Source organism: Patella vulgata, chromosome 7 (assembly GCF_932274485.2).
Source record: "Patella vulgata chromosome 7, xgPatVulg1.2, whole genome shotgun sequence".
In the NCBI taxonomy this organism is placed as follows: Eukaryota; Metazoa; Mollusca; class Gastropoda; family Patellidae; genus Patella; species Patella vulgata.
The window spans coordinates 15,802,948-15,827,859 of record NC_065885.2 but is presented as its reverse complement, the minus strand read 5'-3'; the positions used below and the strand labels follow the sequence as shown (position 1 = coordinate 15,827,859).

General features: G+C 37.3%; 2 protein-coding genes across 2 annotated transcripts in view; both read left to right on the top strand.

Annotated features, from left to right (window-relative positions):
• The window catches only part of LOC126828213 (transketolase-like protein 2), a 41,678-nt gene extending 25,894 nt beyond the window's left edge, over window positions 1-15,784 (top strand). Inside the window, exons 7-12 of the mRNA XM_050557850.2 lie at window positions 8,567-8,757; window positions 10,217-10,330; window positions 10,974-11,181; window positions 12,017-12,231; window positions 13,614-13,830; window positions 14,873-15,784. Of these exons, the coding sequence (XP_050413807.2) occupies window positions 8,567-8,757; window positions 10,217-10,330; window positions 10,974-11,181; window positions 12,017-12,231; window positions 13,614-13,830; window positions 14,873-15,045 (1,118 nt within the window). The 3' untranslated portion in view covers window positions 15,046-15,784. The remainder of the gene's footprint in view (window positions 1-8,566; window positions 8,758-10,216; window positions 10,331-10,973; window positions 11,182-12,016; window positions 12,232-13,613; window positions 13,831-14,872) is intronic.
• A 2,059-nt stretch (window positions 15,785-17,843) lies between these two features.
• LOC126827300 (uncharacterized) lies at window positions 17,844-24,039 on the top strand. Its single transcript, XM_050556571.2, has 4 exons — window positions 17,844-17,970; window positions 20,361-20,632; window positions 21,215-21,460; window positions 23,466-24,039. Exons 2-4 carry the CDS (start codon window positions 20,404-20,406, stop codon window positions 23,702-23,704), a joined length of 714 nt encoding a protein of 237 aa, XP_050412528.2. The 5' UTR covers window positions 17,844-17,970; window positions 20,361-20,403; the 3' UTR covers window positions 23,705-24,039.
• The last annotated feature ends 873 nt before the right edge of the window (window positions 24,040-24,912 follow it).

Here is a 24,912-nt window from a genome sequence, read left to right as displayed (position 1 = left end):
TTTTCAGTAGAGGTGTGTTAATTAACCGACCGGTAAAGTATGAATGTCAATGTTGTGTATTGTTTAATTGGCGTGTTTTCTCGCTAGTTGCGATAACTGCATCAAAAGGAGTGTAATCAAGGACCAAAAGGCTTTATCTGACACGTACGTGTTAAATCAAAATTTGGGAAGTAAAACTGTTTTACCGTGCGATTTATCATTCGACCGTGTGTTTTACGCAGGTCTTTAAATAATTAAAGGCAGGTCTTTTGACAGGTGTGTGTGCTCGCTATGATCTACGTTTCTCTTACGTGTCTTTTGTATTGCGTACCATATAATATGAAGTTGAATTTAATGAAATAAAAATACGGACCTTAATCTATCGTATACGGAAAGGCGAATGTAATGTCGTCATTTATAAATACCCAGCAGTCAATGCCCAATTTGAATATAAACGGGAATATAGAGAGTAACTCCAGCAAAAATAACAAATATATTTCTGTTTTATTACTAAAAAGACGCGCACTCACCGTTTGACATTTATTAAATGTATTAGGAGTATAATCAAGGACCAAAAGGCTTTATCTGACACGTACGTGTTAAATCAAAATTTGGGAAGTAAAACTGTTTTACCGTGCGATTTATCATTCGACCGTGTGTTTTACGCAGGTCTTTGTATAATTAAAGGCAGGTCTTTTGACAGGCGTGTGCTCGCTATGATCTACGTTTCTCTTGCGTGTCTTTTGTATTGCGTACCATATAATATAAAGTTGAATTTAATGAAATAAAAATACGGACCTTAATCTATCGTATACGGAAAGGCGAATGTAATGTCGTCATTTATAAATACCCAGCAGTCAATGCCCAATTTGAATATAAACGGGAATATAGAGAGTAACTCCAGCAAAAATAACAAATATATTTCTGTTTTATTACTAAAAAGACGCGCACTCACCGTTTGACATTTATTAAATGTATTAGGAGTATAATCAAGGACCAAAAGGCTTTATCTGACACGTACGTGTTAAATCAAAATTTGGGAAGTAAAACTGTTTTACCGTGCGATTTATCATTCGACCGTGTGTTTTACGCAGGTCTTTGTATAATTAAAGGCAGGTCTTTTGACAGGCGTGTGCTCGCTATGATCTACGTTTCTCTTGCGTGTCTTTTGTATTGCGTACCATATAATATAAAGTTGAATTTAATGAAATAAAAATACGGACCGTAATCTATCGTATACGGAAAGGCGAATGTAATGTTGTCATTTATAAATACCCAGCAGTTATATATTTAGTTAAATGTTTATATATTTAGTTAAATGTTTATATATTTAACTAAATGTTTACATATTTAGCTAAATGTTTATATATTTAACTAAATGTTTATATATTTAGCTAAATGTTTATATATTTAGCTAAATGTTTATATATTTAGCTAAATGTTTATATATTTAACTAAATGTTTACATATTTAGCTAAATGTTTATATATTTAGCTAAATATTTAACTTTAGATTTTTCAGTGATTTAGTATTTATACCTACGAAAAACAGCACATTTAGCTATATATTTAACTAAGCGTTGTGAAATCAAGATATAACATTTAAAGTTTTTCATAGACCAAAAACTCGACTTTTAACTACAATATTTTTTGATATTTACATATATGCCATTTTTGTTCTAATATTTATCTAAATATATATATTGGGAGTAAATCTAATGTTTTTTGCTATAAAAAAAAAAAAAAATAATTATTTTACAAACGGCGCCCCATATCCAAAAAGTTATTATTTAAGTCTTCAAATTTGTACCATTCAAATGTCAACCCAACCATTTCAGACTTCATGTCTAACCGTTTCACGCATAGTCCGTGCAGAGCAATAACAGCTTCTTGATCAAAGTAACAATTCTATCACATGTAAAGGCGTGTACGAGCGTATTCGCGCGTATTGGAAAACTGTTAGGTTGCTTTATTTGAGAAGATACTGATATTACACTACTATAAAATTTGTCAATTTTTTCTTTGAAAATTCTGACAAATTGGTCGCTCTTCGAGAAGGTTGATCATATTGCTTACCCCGTTTGTGTATTGTACGTTTTTATAATAGCTAGCAAATAATTTATGATATCTGAATACTTTCTGAAAGAACATATAGCTCGTTATTAGATGTTAGTTTTTAATAGGCCATTTTTTTTTTATGATAGTCGGATATCAGTCACAGATATCAAATATAAATCACATTAATTAGATGAACAGCCCAACGCAGCTTTAAAATGAAATGAAATGAAATGGGGTTTAACGTCCTGTTCTGCTCCGAACTGGGGTAATGAAGACGGGCAGACGCAATACAGTGTGCTATGAGGGAAATTTTGCCCGGACAGCGGCACTACGGCCTATTCTTATATCGAATACCAACTGCTAAGGGATTTTTTACGTGCATTCCAATATACACACGAGACCTCGGTTTTTCGTTTCATCCAAAGGACTAGACAGCTGTCCTTACCAGGCACTCCGTTCTGCACCACTGACAAGGAGAAACCGTGTCGGTAGGCGATATGATCAGCGCTTCCCGAAGAGCTACCAATTTATCAGAATTTTCCCCCCAAAAAATTGACAAATCTTAAGTTTAATATCAGTATCTTTTCAAATAAAGCAACCGAACAGTTTTCCAATACGTGCAAATAAGCTCATGCATGCCTTTACATGTATAAATAGAATTTATAGCTGTCCATGCCAGATCCTCCGTCCTGCATCACTGACAAGGGGAACACGCAGGAATATCTGGATGAACTTTCCCTGTCAATGCAGGGAACGAACACGCGACCATCAGGCTAGCGAGCCAGCGTCTTACCCACTTAGCAGTCGTGAACCCCCACCCCAACAAATGCGGCTTTGAAACAAACAGCATTGTAATTTTATAATTGATTAAACTTCACATTTCATTTAGACCTTAGACAATTACGTTTCCAACTGGTACGGAATGAAATTTTGTTACTATATATTATTATAGTGCGCCCTTCCATGTAACTTACTTAGGGACATTTTACAAAGTGACAATTTAATCTTAAAAAAATCAAGATTATGGACATGTAGCGTCGGTGAAAAGCCCGTTTAAATAACTGTGTTTTAAATAGTTTTTTTTTTTTAAAGAATATAGATATGTACATCATCTTAAACTAAATGGTAGATTATTCCATAAAACAAATACGCCTGTATCAAGAGATAATTTGTTACTGGTTGCAGTAAATTTTATATACACGTTTGTATGTATTCTTTTTACATGCCATAAAAAGTTTAAACATAAATTACCTTATTTTTCAGTTATGCCCCCAGTGAGTGTCCTTGTAGACAAATATAACAGTAGGCGATATGAAATTGAATAGGCCATTTATTATTAATAAATGACAGGAAAATATATAATATATGTAATAACAATAATGTAACAAAAATAGACTAGAACACAAAAATACCACATTTGGAATGATTATTATGAATTATATCGTCTAGTTCTATCGGGAGCAAATCCATCGTTCAGTAATTATAAGTTTATGGAACTTTAAAATCTTCTGAATCCACGGGACAGATACAATACCATGCTGATTATTATTTTTCATTTCGGTGCCAACGGCTCGGCCTTCAATGCATACCATCAATCAAAGGTCAATATTTGAACTTGCGCGTTTAATCAAATGAAACAATGTCTAAAATAAACCTGATATTGCTTTCTGATGTGGCTGGGTTATTTCAGGTGCCAGTCGTAAAAATAAGAAGACAGTACATGTATATTTACATACGGCAAATTTGACTTATTCGCTATATACCCGGGATATTCAAATTGGGGTCTACTTGTTCGATATTTATAAATGACGACATTGCATTTCGTGCGATAGATTAAGGTCAATATTTTCATTCTATTAAATGCAACTTTATAAGTAGAGTGACTATATGGTACGCAGTATAAACGCCAGGTATAGTCGAAATAATAGAAGACAAGTTGTAAGACTTTGGTTCTTTAGACACAATATTGGATCTTTTAAAAATTGTTGGTTAACTCTTTCTATAGTGTCAAATCACACACGTACTAATTAAAGCGAACGACATGTTTATATGTAAAAAAAACAGTGATATATTGGTAAAATCCTAACCATTGTCAAAATATCCATCAAATTCTATCTGTTCATGACATATGGTTGGTAGACCAAATAAAGTAATGTTCCCCCCCCCCCCCCTGGTCCATATTTGGGATGGAAATTAAAGTCAAGGTCAGTCTAGGACGTGCAGGAATTAGGGGGTGATAAAAGATGGTGTTGAGTGAGACTGATTGTCTGCGATATCACTTCGGTGGAAGTGGACGTAAAATACAACTACCAACAACAACGAGACTGATCAGAGCTCACCCAGGTATTCCGAGCAGCTATCATTTATTGAGAACGAGGGACCTTTGAAGCCAATCCAGCTTAATAATAAAGTTGAAGAAATAATTTAACCTGCAGTTTTATATATTAGGATCACGAAGAAAACACAACAAGGAAGTCCAATCTACAAAGTATCGAAAAATGATTATGTGTCATATCGGACGTATGTGCTTCTTTGATATGTTAGATCACGGGAAAATTCTGTAATTGCATAAAAACGGCTATTATAAATTACAAGTTCTGGAATGAGGATCGTTAGATTGTATGCCATGTAAATTTAGTGAAAAGCTAAAGTAATTTAGTTTAAATATATCATTTGTGAGGAAATTACCACTGTTCGGTTCGTTGTGCCGTATTATTTATCAATATGGAGATTTCTGTTTTATGGATATTGCTATTGAAGGTAAGATGTACAATTTACGCAACGTGGTACGTTTTTATAAATTTAATAAATGTCAAACGGTGAGTGCGCGTCTTTTTAGTAATAAAACAGAAATATATTTCTGTTATTTTTGCTGGAGTTACTCTCTATATTCCCGTTTATATTCAAATTGGGCATTGACTGCTGGGTATTTATAAATGACGACATTACATTCGCCTTTCCGTATACGATAGATTAAGGTCTGTATTTTTATTTCATTAAATTCAACTTTATATTATATGTTACGCAATACAAAAGACACGTAAGAGAAACGTAGATCATAGCGAGCACACACACCTGTCAAAAGACCTGCCTTTAATTATTTAAAGACCTGCGTAAAACACACGGTCGAATGATAAATCGCACGGTAAAACAGTTTTACTTCCCAAATTTTGATTTAACACGTACGTGTCAGATAAAGCCTTTTGGTCCTTGATTATACTCCTTTTGATGCAGTTATCGCAACTAGCGAGAAAACACGCCAATAAAACAATACACAACATTGACATTCATTTTTTTACCGGTCAGTTAATTAACACACCTCTACTGAAAACGCACTGTCGCACAGTTTTTCACCCCTAGCGTTATTTCACCCTTGTTAATTAACACACCTTATTTACAGTTTTAACGCAGTAATACTGAGTAATAGTCGGCAAATTAATTTTCTTTCGATACACGTACAAATAACAACTATGGCTGAGATTTATATGGTGGCTGTGCACAGTTTCACCCTTTAGCAGTTCTCAGTGATAGATATCATCTAGCCCTAGGACACTGTAGTGTTATTGTTTCTCAAAATAGACATCAGTGGTACTACTTTTCTTCTCGGTATCTTGAGTACAGATCATTTGATATGGTTGACATGTTACATGGGAACGCTCATGAAAACTTAAACTAAAAGTGTTTGATTGTATGGATTGGCTGATTGTATGGATGGGTACACAAAGCTATCAAAATATAGATGCAATAAAACTATATCAGTGGGTAGGATGCTGGCTCGCTAGCCTGGATGGCTGAAAAAGTTCATCGGGATTTTCTGATGTGGTTCTACCTTGTCAGTGGTGCAGGACAGAGGGCCTGGCAAGGACAGCTGTCTAGTCATTCGAATAGTATGAAAAACTGAGGCCCTGTGTATACATTGGTGTGCATATAAAGGATCCCTTGGCAGTTGGAATTTGAAATAAAAGTAAGCTTCAGTGTCACTGTTTCAATGGCATAGAGGTTACAGGTCACAATTCTATGGAATACAATTACAGCTTTTTACTGAGCGATGTTTCGACTAGGCTTCTCTAGTCATTATCAAGCTATGATAAAAAATGAAAATATGACAGAACAATATATATATGTAAACAACAATGCTTAGTTAATGCTGGCAAACCAGGGATCTCCCTTAATTACGTGTACCTAAATGTAATCTAATTTAATTAAATGCTAATAAGCAAATAATACCAATTAACCTAAAAATTGACTAATTGATTAATGGATAAGTTGTTCTGGAATATACACAATGATTAGTGGATTTTAATAATGACAAACGTTGAAAGAAAATGAAATTTGATGAAATGTTATCAACGACCCCTTTCACTGAAATAAACACAATTGAAGCGCCTTCTCTTCTAAATCAGTTAAAAATATATCTGAAATTAAAGGGGAGAGGGGGCTTCCCATTGGTAATCCATTCGTCTGTTCGTAAAAATCGTCACGCCAGGAGAAATATGTTGAATTGATGCATTGTTTCAACAAGAGTATGATGTTGTCTGTTGATAGGGAAGTCTCTAGTGGGTTGTCTAAACTATCTATGCGCTTGCGTAGAGTCTTCAGGGCCTCTTCCCTGGGTACATTTGTAAACAAATCTACAACATCATCCTCCCGGGGTTTTGAATATTCTGTAGTTTCTCACAGAATTCACCTGAATCTTTGAAGGACGATGCTGTTGTGCCAAGTGAAAGTAGTTTTGATAAATTTCCCTCATGTCACACTGTATGGCGTGTGCCCTTCTTCATTATCCCAGTCGTAGCAGGACGGTAGGACATTAAACCCCATTTAATTCATTTCAAATTTATATGGCCACTTAGTTATATGACAAAACTTATCAAATTTTTTGCTGGGCTTAAGAGAAATTCTGCATGGGTAGTATGATGACAGGATACATCATACATCATGCTATGATGGATACTTATCTCTAACAGCAGTGTTTCTATCTACTCATCTTCGAATAACTGTCTAGGGGTCTTTGATGTGCACACAAATACAGGTGAACCTCAGGCTGGAAAATCTCAAGGAGCTTTTTAAAATCGGTTATCAAACCCAGATCACCTGTTTACTAAGCCAGCACTAAACTAACTGAGCCAGCATAGCTCCCCAACATTGAGAGAGAGAGAAATGGAGTTTAAAGTCCACTCGACACAAACTAGGTCAATTCGGGACTAACATATGGTTTAATTTTATTTCAATAATTTGCTTGCGCGTAGGGGTCTTTAGCAGTGGTAGGAAACCGGAGGACCCGGAGAAAACCCACGAGGTTGGACAGGTGACCCTACTCCTTGTCACGTACAATCAGGGATTCGAAACCACGCCAGTTGACTCAATAACAGGCCGTATGATACAGCACGCACATGCTAACCATTCGGCCATCAGTGTTGGGTTAAGATATGACAGTGTCCAAGTATGTAATGGATATTACCAGATAAGAGCACAGTAAGACGAGAATACAGTGGAAACACATATTCCTGAAGCAATGGCCTGAGAAATCCCTCTCTGGCTATTGCTGTACCACTTCTGATACTTGAGCTTTTGAGGGAGTGTGTCTATTATTCCCTTTGTTTAATCTGGGGTCTTCCCTAAAACTGTAGCCAGTGATTTAAGGTATTAAAAAAAGTGAAAGTATTGTTCGTCTCCAAGCGTTTGTTTACATTGTAGCCGTTTGATAGCCTCATTTGTCACGCAATTAGTTTCTGCAATATTCTGCTATGCTCTGGTTAATTGGGCGTAATATTTTAAGAGTCCTGACACAACATTATGTAAACATATTTGGTCCAGTTTGGAGCTATGTTTAAAGCCGAATGATTTTGTTACGCAGTTAGCTTTTGGTTGTTAATCGGATTATTGACCAGTCATAATTTGGAACAGAAATTTGCTTCCATTACAGCAGTGTTAAGTGGGATTAGGTCTAATCAAACAAACACAGAGAGGAGTATGTGGAAACATTACTAGAGAAGCTTTAGCATTGACAAAGAAAGGAAAACAAAATTTTGTTCATGAAATAAAAAAAGAATTGTGTGGAGATGTTAATCAAGAGATGACCACTGTCAAGTTCGGTCAAATCATTTGGATATGTTTTACATGAAGGACATATACCTGAACTGTTGTATTGAATTATATTAATTCCAACATTATTTGTTATTCATTATGGAACTGGGGAGTGGATGGCCGAATGGTTAGCATTTGCGCTATGTATCATAAGGTCCGTCATTGAGTCAGCTGCCGTGGATTTGATTCCCCTGTTGTACGTGATAAGGAGTAGGGGCGTCTTCCAACCTCGTGGGTTTTCCCTGGGTCCTCCCGTTTCCTCTCATTGCTAAAGACCCCTACGCGCAAACGAATTGTTGAAATAAAATTGAACCATGTGTTGGTCCTGAAATGACCTAATTTTTGTAGTGGAGGTTGACCCCCTCTCTCCTTCTTTCTCTTTCTGGAACTATGTAATGATAAAGGACAAGCTATTTTTTTAAACGTTTTTGTTAATTTTCTAGGGATTGAGGATGAACTGAATTGGCATGGTAAACCATTAGGTGGTAAATCTGAACAAGCCATGGCAGAAATTCAGGCATTAATACAGAATAATGGTCCTTATAACATAGTCCCAGCACAACCTCTTAATGATGTACCAAAAGTTGATATATCCAATATTAGACTTTCTGAACCACCAGCATATAGTGAACCAGTAAGTATCCTCCATTTTACAGTAGCCACGGTGGCTCGCTAGTCTGGAGGTCGCGTCTTCCATCACTGAATTGGCCGAGAAAGTTCATTGGGATTTTCCGGCCTTGTTCCCCCTTGTAGGTGATGCAGGACAAGAGGACCTGACAAGCACAGCTGTTCAGTCGTTTTGATTTGTCGAAAAACCATGGTCCTGTGTATACATTGACACACACATGAAAGATCCCTTGGCACTTGGAATTTGATGTAAGAATAAGCCATAGTGCCGTTGCCTGGGCAAAATTTCCCACATAGCACACTGTAAGGCATATGCCCGTCTTCATTACACGGTCAGAGCAGAACAGTAGGATGTTAAACCCCATTTCATTTCATTTCATTTTGCTGTAGCTAATGGGCAACAGAGTTTGTCTTCATACAGCATTGGACTCAAAAACTAAAATATCCATTTTCTAACGAAGTGACTACGAAAACTTAGGATTATCACACAAAGGTCAGACCTGTTAAATGGTGTGATAGATTAGCCTAGCCATAAAAATCAGTACTAAAAAATAAATTTTTTGGCCATACAAAAATATACTGATTCTTGGATAATTCTTTACAAAAATCTGATGTGGGAGGGAGGTTCTTTTATTTTGTCAAAGAATGATGTTGTTAAACGACTTGTCACAAACATCACATTTCAACGTTCCGTATTTATCACACAACTAGTTTTAATCATGCTGAATTCACCTGAATTCCACTTTTATTTACTAGCATGTCATCTCGGTCTACAGATTAAAGCATAGATTAAATAGGTATGTGAATGCCACTCTCATCCCATGGAGGGGGGTTGGGTGGAGGAAGGGTTTAACAAGTGTGGGTTAGATCATAGTGGCATGGTTTCGATTGCTTGCTTGTACATGACATGCAGTAAGGTTACCTGTACAACCTCATGGTTTTTCTCCAGGTCCTCCGGTTTCCTTCCACAGCTAAAGGCCCCTACCTGCAAGCTAATTATTGTTAGTCCCTAAATTAAGACCAGCTTTGTGTCAAGTGAACATTAAATCTCTCTCTCTCTCTCTCTCTCTCTCTCTCTCTCTCACACACATGGACATTAAATCCCATTTAAATACAGATGATGGGTATCATTATTTGAAATAATGGTAGGGCAATGTGCCAAGCGTACATTATTTATACTAGTTAAAATATTGGAGCCGCATGACATATTTCATCGAAATGGTGCTGGATAGTGTCTGTATTTTAAGTTGTTTAATGGTCTCGTGCAAGACATTGCGTAATATAAAGATATAGTACTCGTGCTATCGTACTCGTGCAATATCAATATATTATTTAATGTCTCGCACTCGGCCGTTGAACTACACAGATAAATTTCCTGGAATATCTTATTAACCAAATTCTTGTAGAAATATGAATCCATATTAACAGTTGTATCTTGTGTTAACAAAGTATTTTCTATGTTTCAGACTGCATGTAGAGCGGCATATGGAAAGGCCATTGCTAAATTAGGCAGCGCAAACAGCCGAGTTATTGCCATGGATGGAGATACTAAAAATTCTACCTATGCTCAAAAGTTGATGGTAAAATTAAACATATAGCTTTGAATTAATAATGTTTTAATTCTGTTGCCTATTTTTTGTGAAATTAATCATTGCCATAGTTAGATAATATTAAATTTTGTTATGTGAAATCTGCTGCCTATTTTGGTGTGAACATATTGACGTGTTATGAGGGAATGCTAATTGGAAGAGGTGCTTGTTATGAATCTTTTAAGATATCTAGACAACATTATCTTCCTGATATATATCATGCACTTTAAAAGTCGTTGGAGCCGAGGTGGCTCAGTGAGTAAGACATTGACTCACCAATCTGGAGGTCCCATGTTCGATCCTGGTGTCGGCCGAGAAAGTTCATTCGGATCTAACAGCCTGGTTCCTGCTTGGCATTGGTATAGGACAGAGGGGCAAGGGACATCGTATAGTCATTCGAATGGGATGGAAAACTGATGTCTCGTGTACACATTGGTGTGCACTAGAAAGTCTGTTGGCTGTTTGAATTTGATATAAGGGTAGGCTGTAGGGCCGCTGACCCGGCAAAATGTCTCCCACAGCAGACCAGTAGGATGTTAAACCCCATTGAATTCCATTTTTAAATTTTTTTTTTATATATTAATACATTGCTAATGAGACAAGAGATTCAGCTTAGATGTATTGTAATTTACAGGACATTAGACCAAATCAGTATGTAGAATGTTTTATTGCTGAACAGAATCTAGTAGGTGTGGGAATTGGAACAGCAACCAGGGACAGAGCAGTAGTTTTCCTCAGTACCTTCGCAGCTTTCTTCAGTAGAGCCTTTGATCAAATTAGAATGGGAGCCATTTCACAAACAAATGCTAATTTTGTTGGATCTCATGCTGGTGTTTCTATAGGTAAAGTTTGAGTTTCTTTTACAGGTGGTTTAATCTATTCAAAAGATCTGATCAAATGAGAAGTGGTGCCAAGGACTCCAGAAAGAGCAGACATACCCAACCTTGTCATATTTTAACTAAATGGAGTGACCGCCAACACTACTGCTTATAACTTCATATGTGTAGGTTAGATAACTCCCCTTGTGACATGAGATTACTTTCACCTTTTATCAGCCAATATTTGCATTGTTTGGATGATTAGGACCTAACATGAGCAGCAGTATGGAGCTTCTTCTGCATTTATGGACCTTATTTTGAAAAGTCTTGCGTTTGTTTCAAAACCCTTATTAGCTTTATTGGTGCTTATGCAATTTGTGTTTATAAGTTCCTAACTCCTGTTGATTTATAACATTTCAGATCAAAATAAGTTTTGTGGGTAGAACATGACAATTGTGATGGAAGGAACATATATGTATCTTTAACTCGTTAAGTGTATAGGTCGTTATATAACGTCCTGGACAACTGCCACACACTGTGTGTAGGGCATAATATAACGCCTTGGAGGTATTTTCCCCCAACCTATTCTTAGAACATAGTTCGTCACTTGGGGGAATCCCTTGGGAATTCCCCCACGATTCCAGCATGTGTAGTACGTTATATTACTTCCTGGACAACTGCCACTCACTGTGTGTAGGGCGTAATATAACGCCTTGGAGGTATTTTCCCCAACCTATTCTTAGAACATAGTACATAGTTCTTCGTCACTTCGTCAAATTAATTACACAATAGGGGGTAGTTTACATTTTAAAAATGTCATGCTTAACGGGTTAATAAAAACTTTGTATATTTTGTGCAGGTGAAGATGGACCATCTCAGATGGCTTTGGAGGATTTGTCCATGTTTGCCAGTATTCCTGGTTCAACTGTATTTTATCCAAGTGAAGCTGTCTCTACTGAACGAGCTGTAGAACTAGCTGCTAATACGAAAGGAATTTGCTTTATTAGAAGCAGTCGACCTAATGTTCCAATATTATATGACCAGAATGAAAAGTTTGAAATTGGTAAAGCTAAGGTAAAACCCCTTTTCGTAGTCTTGGCGCATGTGATCGAAGGGATATATATATATATTATATTCTACCCCTATTAAGAGCTTACATAATTTTGATACATGGTGTGCTCGATTGTCAGTCCAGAACATTCAAAATTAAGGGATTGCAGTTGTGTCATTCCCGAAAACAGATGTATTATGAACAGAATTGTGACATAAATCAAAAGTTTCAGCTGAGGTGATTGGTCAAGATAATATCATCAGTTTGTGCACGCCTTGTCGTTGGAAATTCTTGTGTTTATGCAATTGATTGAACGTTTCTGAATTAAATTTTCTCAATGGAGTATACCCATAATCTTCTTAATAAATATTATATAGTGTCCAATTAAAGATACATTACAGGAGATTAGATAAAGAGCTGGCACTTCTCACTTTAATAGTTAAAAACTGGATTAGATGTAAACGGAATTTGCTGAAAATTTCAGTCAAATTGATCCAATCTGAACTGAGAATTTAGCGATTCAATTTTGGACCTAGTTTCGATTATCATTACTAAAGTTTGTACAATAATAACATAGTCTCGATTATTCATTTCATGATTAAATCGTGAATAAAAGTTGAGCAGCAAATCGGATCCTAATCCAGTAAGCCATGATGACATCGAGAGTTGATTATGGTCTGGATAAGTTAGTTAATGTCTAATTAATAATTTAGATAACATTTCAGGTCTAAAGAAAGACCTGCAATAGGCAGATTTATCTTTTGCATAATGTATGTTAAATGTAAGTTTTTGTGTAGTAAGGTCATATATACAGCGTCAATGCAAACGCCTTCTTTTAACTCTGTAGAAGATGACTGACCTTGTACTGCCTCGATCGCACGTTCGTTGTTTACATCAGATGTAGTAATGCAAACTGATGTAGGCAGAAATTGGGCCTTATTCTTATTTTATGCCTTCCCATACTGTTTTATATACATATTTACATTAAATAGGAAATATTTTATGATCAAAATATATTTACTTTTTATCTTAATAATTAAATATATTGTTTTAGAATTTAATTTGTAGACATACAAAAAATTTTTAATATTTAGAGATTATTAACTCACTCCGATGTCATCCCTTTCAGTGATAGTAGTGTCCAAGCAAACATTTACTGCTTATCAGTTTGGTTGTATCAAGAGACCAAAATCAGATCTCTGAATCAGATCTTTTTCATTTGCAATGTGCTGTTTTAAACACAAGTTATAATAGGTTGGCAAAATATATTTACTAAAATCTATTTATAAATTAGCTCTGGTTAAGGTGATAACCCGGTCTTGATGTTAAAGTAACTATTGTGTAGTTTGTGTAGAACAGTAGAAAGTTAAAATCCTATTTCATTTCGATTTAACTCCATTTTCAGGTGATAAGACAGAGTCCTGATGATAAAGTCACCATTATTGGAGCTTGTGTAACTTTATTTGAAGCTGTCAAAGCTGCTGATGAGTTGGCAAAGACCGGGGTCAATGTAAGAATTATCGATCCTTTCACCATAAAGCCCCTTGATGCAGCCTGTATCATAGAAAATGCTCGAGCTACAGGAGGTAGAATCATTACAGTTGAAGATCATTACCCTGAAGGTAAGATAACATTAATCAACATGTCAGCAACATCCAGCACGATGAATATGAGCTGGTTTTGGAAGGCACAAGACATGAAATGAAATGAAATGGGGTTTAACGTCCTACTGTTCTGCTCCTTAACTGGGCTAATGAAGACGGGCATACGCCATACAGTGTGCTATGAGGGAAATTTTGCCCGGGCAGCGGCACTATCGCCTACTTCTATACTGAATTCCAACTGCCAAGAGATCTTTTAAGTGCATTCCAATGTATACATGGGACCTCGGTTGTTCGTCTCATCCGAAGGACTAGACAGCTGTCCTTGTCATGCAGGCCCTCCGTTCTGCACCACTGACAAGGGGGAAACCACGTCGGAAAATCTGGATGAACTTTCTCGGCCAATGCAGGGATCAAACACCCGACCTCCAGGCTAGCGAGCCAGCGCCTTAACCACCTAGCCACCGTGGCTCCGGAAGGCACAAGACAAGATTGAGTTTCCCTACCGCTTGTCAGTGATGCAGGACGGGAGGGCCTGACAAGGATAGCTGTCTAGTAGTTTGGATGGGTTGTAAAACCCAAAGTCCCATGTACACATTGGCGTGCACGTAAAAGATCCCTTGACAGTTGGAATTTGATATGAAGAGTAGGCCGTAGTGCCGTTGTCTGGGGAAAATTCGCCTCATAGCACACTGTGTGGCGTATGCCCGTCTCATTAGCCTGGTTCGGAACATAACAGTAGGACGTTAAACTCCATTTCATTTCAACATTTTCCCCGAATCAAACTTCATGACGTATATTGACATCTTCATTAGACAAGTTCGTACAGAATAGTCAGATATTAAACCCCTTTTCATTTCATTTACAACCTTTGAGTAAAAGATTGAAAAGACCTGTTCGGATTCTTGAATGCACCATTCACTTTTAAAACCAAATGAGATTTAATAGAACTGTTTAAATGGCCACTTTTACATTGAATTATCTAAAACAAATCAGAATTTGACAATTAGAAAATATGTTTTATTACTATCCCATTATATAATTTACAATTTTTGTTTTTCAGGCGGAATTGGTAGTGCTGTCGCATCCGCAGTTAGTGAATGTCGAGATATAATTGTGCGTAAACTTGCTGTCAATCAAATTCCAAGAAGTGGAAAGAGTGCAGAGCTTATTGAAAAATATGGAATTGGTTGTTCAAGTATAGTTAAAGCTGTCAACCAAATCATGAGCTTATAAAGAAAATTAAAATTTCAGATGTACATGTATTAAATTTATACCAACATTTCTTTCACATTTCCTCCCCTTTTTTTTGTAGATCCAAAAACTTTATTAAGCATATATTTTATAGTTTATTTTTATTGAATCAAGAAGTATTTATACAAACAGCTTTAATCCAAGTTGCAGACAGATATATATTTCATAAATTTTAATATAAAAGTGTTTCTTGTGTTATCTTGATTTTTAAAGATTTATTAATGCATCTCATTGTTAAATTAGACAGAAATTGCATTTTCTTTGTGGCATTTTTGGTGCAGATATTAGCAATACTGATATGGGTATCTATATATCATTTGTATGTAATTGTTTTCATGTTTACTTTCGGTGTCGATTCTTGACCACATTCACAGAATTATAATTTCTTAAAATATTGACAACATTTTGGATAAAATTCAGGATGTAGGATGATTGACCAGTTTATGAAAGACCGTAATGAACTTTAAATAAAATTTTTGTGATTTTAACATTACCAAGACCGTTTAAGTTACAGGTTCATTTGTATCATGAAGTTATACTGGTCACAATATGGTTTGTTGATTAGAACAGTATTTGTTTTGTTATGAAGTTTGTTTTCTGATCTGAGGAAATTGTTCTGTTGATTTGGTAAAATATTTTGAAGCATTTATCTGTGTGAATATCAAATATTCCAATTAAGAATTAAATATGTATGAATGAGGCATAAATACTAATAATATGACATATTTGTTGTTTTCTTCATTATTGGATTTGAATTGTACATTTGGACAAAAAACGGAATTCGGATCTAGTAAACGGTTGCTGACTGATCTAATTTGCCAACCTGGCTTTGATACATTTAGGCGCTGCCATGTCTACTCATGCCTACATACCAAACAGAAGGACATTAAATCCCATTCTATTTCCTTTCCTTTCATACCTATATAGATACAGCCGGATACAGTATTGTGATGTTTGGACCAGGGAATGTGCCCTATGATTACTATGAATAAGAAATACAGCACATTCTATGATCCTGTGACCACCCATGTAAGGAAATCCAGCCCCCCTGATTACATATGGATTCCACTGTAATCAAGACGGTGTAACTAAATCCATCATTTCGATATTCGCGCGTATCAGATCGCCACTTCCTGAATAATGGCCCTTGATTGTACAAAAAATAGCAGTCCATCTAGAGGTCACAATTTTTAACCGATTTAAAAAAACAACGTGAATATATCACCATTACACACTAAGATCTTGGTTCCTTTTGATTATCGTGCATAGCCGAACGTAACTTGCTGGATTATGGCTCCTGATTGTTAGAAAAAACACATTTTTAGCTTGAGGATTCTCTAGAGGTCACACTTTTTTTTTCTGATTTTGAAAACCGTTTAAATATATTACCATTCCACTATAATGAAGGTTGAATTCGAATTTTGGAAAATCAATATGAAACTGCCCGACAAAATGGCCGCAAATTGTGTAAAGGTATGTGTAATACGAAGGTTGTGAACCCTCTAGAGCAGTGGTTCTCAACCTTTTTTTTGCCAACGGCACACCTTGGAACACTTGAAAAAATAGCTTCACACCTGGCTAAATAAATTTGCAAAATATAAAGTCATACAACGGTAGACAGAGACTGGTCATAGACATAATAATGACTCAAACTAAATGAAGAAAAACACAGCTATCTAAATATCCCAAAGATCTCAGTGCCTTTTGATATTTGCGCATTTCAGACCCTAACTTTCTGGATTATTTCACCTGATTGTACAAAAAATACTGTTTGTTTTTAGCTTCTTCTCTATCCATCTCTTGCAAAATGTGGGCGTATCCTGCCTGGCGAAAAAATTGTGAATGCGATAGAGGTTGAACAGGTTTTAACATAATTATTTAAAATTTAGTATTGGCATTGGGGGCCATGAGAGGACGAATCCTGTAGATAATTCAGTGATCCATAGCTACCCCTCTTTGGGAACTCCCTGTGAACTGGATAGAGACTACAGATTTATCTCTAATTCGACGTCAAGTACTTGGGCAATGAAAGGGTGGGCTCAACTGATTTTCCTTATTCTCAGACCATCCTTTACAAGATGTGGGTGCATCCTGCATGACAAACGCATGTTTATTTCATATTTCAACTTCAGTTACACACCCTTATAAACTTCACCCTGCTAAAATTTCTTTTATCAGATGACAGAACGCCAGACCACTCGTTACAGACGAAGTTTTTTTTTTCTTTCCACTGAGCAAATGATGTGAGGAGTATGCTTTTTAGTTGGGAGGGGAGCATTTATGATGTGCTTGATGAGGGTAAAGCCGAGAATCCCAAATTAGATTCGTTTTTGAAACCGAACCTAAAATCTTATCCCTGGTTCTTCATGGACAGACTACTTAAGTTGAGTTAGAAAATATATCCTAAGAGTAAAATATGTATTCTTGGGCGCAAATCAATCAAGGAAACCACATTACACACACCTAAAAACAAAAAAAAAACTGATTAGATCCATTTTTATTTATCCAACCGGTTTTGTAAAAACCACAATGACCTTTCTTAAGATAGTTTAACGTCTTCTGGTGACTGTTTTACAAGAGTTGCCCATTATCTTCGTCTAGTTAGTTTACCAGTAGAAAGCACCATTAATCATCAGCCATCAGTTTATTGTTTTATATATCCTGTTTAACAAGCTGCTCGACATCATGTACAATGATAATGGAGATGATGATCAGTTATTTATAAAGGCTCGGCCATCGTAACATACGCCTCACCTTCTTCATTAGTGAGTCCATATCCATGACGTTTTAAGAAGTGATTTAGATAAATTTGTCAAAACGTTCAAATATTTTGTCAGTTTCCTGCATGAAGAGGACATACACACGGCTGTAAATGCTGTGAAGTGCACTTAATGGTACAATTCGAAGGTAAATTTGCTTCCTTATTCATAATTTATCTACAGAAGGGGGCTTGGGTGGCCGAATAGCACGTGCGCGTTGTATCATAAGCGTAGGGGCTCGATAACAGTTAGGGGGGCAGAACCCGAAATGCCCGAAAAAATTTCGGGTTTACAGACAGCAGCGACCTTGTATACCCCCCTTCCCCCAAAGACAATTTTGGAATATTTGACGGCTGCAAACACGTTTTCCTGCTATTGCAGCCGTTGAACAAAACAACTTCAAAGTGGTCTAATATAGCCTAATTAAGGTGGCTGACTCGGAATTCCAATCAAACGTTTACAGTCCTCGAAGACGGGACCGTTAGGAGTAAATTTTGAAAATTTAACTGCCGCAAACGCGTTTTCCCGATATTTCAGCCAGTAAACAAAGCAACTTCAAGCTGTCTAATATAGCCTAATTAAGGTGGCTGACTCGAATTCCAATCAATCGTTTACAGTCCTCGAAGACGGGACCGTTAGGAGAAAATTTTGAAAATTTAACTGTCCCAAACGCGTTTTCCTGCTATTTCAGCCGGTGAACAAAGCAACTTCAAAGTGGTCGAATATATATTATAGCCTTATTAAGGTGGCTGACTCGAATTCCAATCAATCGTTTACAGTCAACGAAGACGGGACCGTTGGGAGAAAATTTTGAAAATGTAACTGCCGCAAACGCGTTTTCCTGTTATTCCAGTCTGTGAATACAGTAACTTCAATTTGGTCCAATATAGCCTACCTTTCTGACTCGAATTCCAAACAACCAATCAATCGACGCGCGGTATATGGAGGCCTCACCCTCCCGGAGAAAAATTTGAAAATTTAATCACCGTAAATGCGTTTTCTGCTATTCTAGCCCGTGTAAGCAACTCCAAAAGTATCCAATGGTTTTGTAACTGAAATCCCACTCTGAATTCTAACCATCCAATTAGACTGTTGCATCTGCATTCACAAATAATAATCGATGCCTGAAAAATGTCGCACAAAGTAGAGTGGCTCCAGACATGTTTTAATCCTGGTCAACTCAGTACAAATTCGTGATATTCAATTACAAGAAAAGTAAAATTAGTGTTTTTTTAGGGCTCGGTGACAGTTAGGGAAGCAAAACTAGAAATGCCCGAAAAATTTCGGATTTATAGACAGCGGCACCGGTTTTCTTTGAGAGGCGAATGACCCGCCAAGAAAATTTTGGAATATTTGACGGTCGCAAACGCGTTTTACTGCTAGTTTCCTCTGCCGCTTTCCGGCCCGATGCCCGTTTTTCGGGCAATACCTATTTTCGGGCAATACCGTTTTTTCGGTCATACCTATCATAAGAGAGCTTCGGGCATATTTTCGGGCATATGCAGTGGACAAGAAAAAGACGAGAAAATACTTTTCGGGCAGTGTGGATCTCATAGAAATAAGTTAGTTATATTTTTTCTCTAAACGTTAATAGAAAAAAAAGGTCGTCGAATTTTTCATTGCCCGTAAATTTAACATTTCATATTCTATAGCCTGGGTTCCAACCTCGGGATCGCGACCTCAGCTGTGGTCGCCAAGCACTTTTCGTGGTATCGTGGCGGACTACTCTGAAACATTTGAAAATATGTTACGTTTCATGAAAAGCATACAAATCTCTGATCTATACTCTTGGCACATTGTCAATCATCCTTCCTCAATTTTTATAACGGCGTAAAAATTTTAAACAATAAGTTGTCAATTAAGTTAAACAATAATGTAAATAATGATGATTGTTTCATAGTAAAAGGTGATTTTGTTCTTCGAAGGGTCCCTTCAGATGCCTGGTTTCTGGAATGGGGTCGTAACCAACAAAAGGATGGGAACCACTGTTCTATTGCGTTAATAAACACGACCCGTATCTTGCTCTCTACATGTGTATGAAATTAAATGGGGTTTAACGTCCTTTTTTTTCTTTGACAAGGTTAATAAAAACTTGGCATATGAGGGAAATTTGCCCCGGACCGCAGGGTTACGGCCTGCTCTTACTCAGACTTTCAACTGTCAATGGGTCTTTTACATGCTCGCCAATGTGTACCTAGAACCTCGGTTTTTCGTTCCACGTGCATCTATCTGCACCACTGACAAGGGGGGACCATGCTGGAAAATTCCGGGCAACTTTCTCGCCCATCACCGGGATTGAACCCCGGGCTTCCTAGTTAGTGAGCCACCGCAGCTCCTTGCCACTGTGTAATGTAGCAACTATGATTTTCCCGTCATTTGCATGATTTGACTTTAGAACACCACATTTCCTGGCTATATCCCCACCCCACCCTAATGTGTTTTTTCCCATTGGATGTAAAATCCAATTCTGATAGTACCTCCATGTGTAAGAAGTCACACGGAGATCTAATTTGACTTCTTTTAATTTCAAACCCACAGACACCACCTATTAAAGAAGAACCTGCTTTAAGATCTAATAAAAATGGCAGAACCCAGTTGGAAACTTGTATGGCTGACGTTACTTCTACTACCAACAGTTATTTCCTATAAATGTGTCCAGAGATCTTCTCGGGATATTCGCCCTGATCCGAGAGATTGTTCTATGTTTTATATATGTATATCTGGTTCAATCTACAAGTATAGCTGCCAGCACAATGTGTATGACCCTTATACAGCTTCTTGTGTTCCTAAACATTCAAAACACGATACATGTAAGTAAATTTACTTAGTATGCATCTCGGTTTAATAAGAAAGAGAGGAATGGGGTTCAAATTGCTTATTTCTGCAACACCCCGTCAGATAATGCTTAGTCAAGACCTTCACATAATAAACAGCTACTCCAAGTTTAACGTAAACTCAACACAAACTAGGTCATTTCAGGACTAACATATGGTTTAATTTTATTTCAATAATTCGCTTGCGCGTACGGGTCTTGTGGGAGGAAACCGGAAGACCCGGAGAAAACACACGTGGTTGGACAGGCGATCCTACTTCTTGACACGTACAGCCGGGGAATCGAAACCACGCCAGCTGACTCAATGACAGATCTTATGATACAGCGCGAGCGCAAAAACCATTCGCCCCCCCCACACGGTTTAATAATAAGAATACCTTTCTGTTTTTTTAAACCAATTTAAGCCCACCTAATTTTGGCTACTTCCTAAAGTATGGAGTATTTCACTTTTGACAGTCAGTACTAATCTCTAATCTAGTTCACATATTCCAGAAAACAATCGAAATAATCCACAATTCTTTTTTATTTATAACATTTTGGTTGTCCTGTTATTATCCAGGTTCTAAAGTGGATGGAAGAACACAACAATGGGCACAAAAACGTTGTCCACCGATTTCAACATCCCTTTTACCACATCCTACAAATTGTGCTCAATTTTACAATTGTTCAAAATCGGCCATGGAATTGGGATGGGAAGATAACTTGCAGGAATGTCCATACCCTCAGCTGTATAACGTACAACGGAAACGGTGTGAACATTATAGTATGGTTCAGTGCGACAGTCGTAAAGAACCATTCTCTCAGTGTGAGTTTATATTTTATAATCAAATCAAGGCATCTTAATTTATGTAAGTTGACATTCAAGTTGCGACGCATTTAGTAAGACGTTGGCTCGCTTACCTGGAGGTCTTGTCTTCGAATCTGTGTTGACCGAGAAAGTTCATCGGGATTTTCCAGTGTGGTCCCCCCTTGGCAGTGGTGCTGGACGGAGGGTCCGGTAAGGTATAGTCATTCGGATAGGACAAAAAACCTAGGTGCACTTAAATGATCCCTTGGCAATTAGAATTTGGTATAAGAGTAGGCTGTCCTGGCAAAATTTCCTTCATAGCACACTGTATGGCGTATGCCCGACTTCATTAGCCAAATCGAAGAAGAACATTAGGCCGTTAAATCCCATTTTATTTCCTTTGTCATTTTGGCTGTATCTTTGTATTCAGAATATTGATTTCTATATTCTAACTATAAACCATTCAGAACGTTTATTTGAATTCCAATTGTAATGTATATCATTCAAATGAAATAAGGTTTTACCTCCAACTTTTCCGCACAAGAAATGAAATGGGGTTTAACGCCCTACTGTTTTGCTCCTAAACTGGGCTAATGAAGACAGGCATACGCAATACAGTGTGCTATGAGGGAAATTTGGCCCGGGCAGCGGCGCTACGGCCTACTCTTATACCGAATTCCAACTGCCAAGGGATCTTTTACGTGCACGCCAATTTGTCCACGGGACCTCGGTTTTTCGTCCCATCCGAACGACTAGACAGCTGTCCTTGTTTTCCGCACAAGCCGGGCTAACACAACTGTATACGCGTCACACGAATTCGAACTGCCAAGGGTTCTTTTATGCGCACGCCATTGGATACACGGATGGACCATTTGAACCACCGACAAGAGGAGACCTGGCTATAAATTCCGAAAGTCCCAAGGGTCTTTCTTGGCAAATACTGAAGTCGAACCCTGGGCTTGGAGGTTAATGATATAACGCCATACCCACTGGTAGATGTAAATCATGCAGTTTGTTAATAAGGACGTGTGTGCCAAGACTATAACAGACCATACGTTTACATTTTTGTGCGTATGATTTTAGACATACTGCTACAAACATATGCAAATGGTCAATAGATCTGAAGAGAATTCAGGTTTCGTGGAACTAACGGAAGTTTTTCTCGAAGGTTGGAAATTCAAGGGAGATAAGTAGTCAAGTCTAGTACAAATCTTGGCACATCGATTTGCTTCAAGTCGAGATACAGCATGTTGATAGGTGATATTCCAAATCCCATATTCAATTTATAAGCTAAATATCAACTATTTTTGAATATTACTTTCCTTTATTTCTAGATAATGTTTTCAAAATAATTTTACCAGAAATATATTAATATCCGCAGGAGGGCGTTTTTATGAGGAAACTATAAGTTACATTCTTGACATGTTTTAGGAAATTGAAGAAAATGTGTCACCTTTCACACACCTAAAATATTATGACTTTGCGTACAGTTCGGCTAGTTCCTGATTATAAGGTGATCGCTCTTAGGATGATAAAATGTATTTGGCAGCCACGGTGACTCAGTGAGTAAGACGTTGGCTCGCTAACCCGGAAGTCCTGTGTTGGATTCCGGTGTTGGCTGAGAACGTTCGTCGGATTTTTCCGGCGTGTTGCAGATCTGTGGGCCTGGCAAGGGCAACTTATAGACGTTCATATGGGCCGAAAAAACGAGGCCTCGTGTACATTGGCGTTTACTAAAACGAACCCTTGGAATTCGATATAAGACTAGGCCGTAACCCCGCTGTCCGGGCAAAATTTCTCTCATAGCGTACTGTATGGCGTAAACCTGTCTTCATTAGCCCAGTCGGAGCAGAACAGTAGGACGTTAAATCCCATTTCATGTCATTTAAAATGTATTTTATATCCGTATGTTTGAACTAGCAGAAATTGTTTTACGGACAGATGCATAACTAATGAATTATATATGTTTCGGGTTCTATTATACCTCAAAAGTTAAAAGTTCATAAATGATTTCTTCTTTCAGGTGATTATATGATCAATCAATGTCGGACATCACACTGCATACCTTGTTCAGTTCGTTACCCTTCTTGTGTAGGACTTCCCGATGGTCTGAACGTATGGAAGGATCGCAGCGAGAGTCCATATTTTGTGGTCTGCAAAGGTAACCGAGCGGTTTATACTGGATCGTGTGGATCAAGACCTTTTACTCAGATATTTGACAGTAGAAAGCGAATGTGTGTAGACAAACAATCTCTTATCTAAACCGGAAAACATACATTAACACATTAGTTAATACCACAGATTGTAATACTTCTTTGAGATTTGTAATTCAAACCATGTATATAATAAATATACGGATTGACTGAATGTCAAGTTCTGTTGATGAACGACAAGCTGAACAAGAGTTTTGTTTTGGACAACCAGTGCTACATTAATAACAATGGAATTGAGTTTAACGTTCTAGATTTCTACACCAACCGGGCTAATGATACATTAATCAAAATGACATTCGGTTTAACATCGTAGGTTTCTGCACCAATCTGTTACACATATAAATACATGTACGAGCATGTTCAACCAGGGGCGTGAGTGTTCAAGAAGCGATACGGTATATTGATATTCTATTGGATTCAAAATAAATAAATATGTAATCAAAAGAATTAACCGTCTGTCTTAATAACAAGTCAACAGTGAGGCTGATGGTCCCACGCTTCAATCTAAAGATAAATAGATAACACTCATTAGTTTTGAAAAGCATGGCGAGCAATCAAATTGCTTTTCATTCTGCTTAACGTGAGCCAAAAATCCCATTATGGAACTTGGCCAACAAGAGGTATCCATGCAATGACAGTATGAACCAAGTTTTATTATTTTGACATAATTAGATATCATGGTCCAAAATATCGACAAATTAAATTGATTATTTCTGCAACGCCCCGTCAGATTCACATAATAAACAGCTATTCCAAGTTTAACGTAAACTCGACACAAACTAGATCATTTCAGGACTAACATATGGTTCAATTTTATTTCAATAATTTGCTTGCGCTAAGGGGTCTTTAGCAGGAGGGGGACCCACGAGGTTGGACAGGCGACCCTACACCTTGTCACGCACAGACGGGAAATAGAAACCACGCCACTTGACTTAAACTACAGATCTTACGATCTAACGCGAACGCGTTAAATCATTCGGCCTCCCAACCCCCGTCGTATTATTGAATGTATGGATCAGTAAATATATTTTTGGGTATATAAAAGAAGGAGTGTAATAACAGAAATATTCCACCATTCATTCCAGACCAGACAGCAGCATCCTCATGTTGTCTTAAACCCTTTAAAAAAAATACTTTTTAGAAAATTGTTGCCGGGTAAGCGGGAACGGACCCTTCCGTCACCTGCACTTTTGTTATAGACAACTAAATTTCCTCTCTGTAATGGTCTGATTACGGAACACATTAGCCAAACAAAAC

Bases quoted from the DNA above. Each gene is read 5' to 3' on its own strand.
- LOC126827300 (XM_050556571.2), top strand. From the start codon at position 20,404: ATGGCAGAACCCAGTTGGAAACTTGTATGGCTGACGTTACTTCTACTA. The intron at 20,633-21,214 runs GTAAGTAAATTT...GTTATTATCCAG, and splicing joins ACATTCAAAACACGATACAT to GTTCTAAAGTGGATGGAAGA. The intron at 21,461-23,465 runs GTGAGTTTATAT...TTCTTCTTTCAG, and splicing joins TAAAGAACCATTCTCTCAGT to GTGATTATATGATCAATCAA.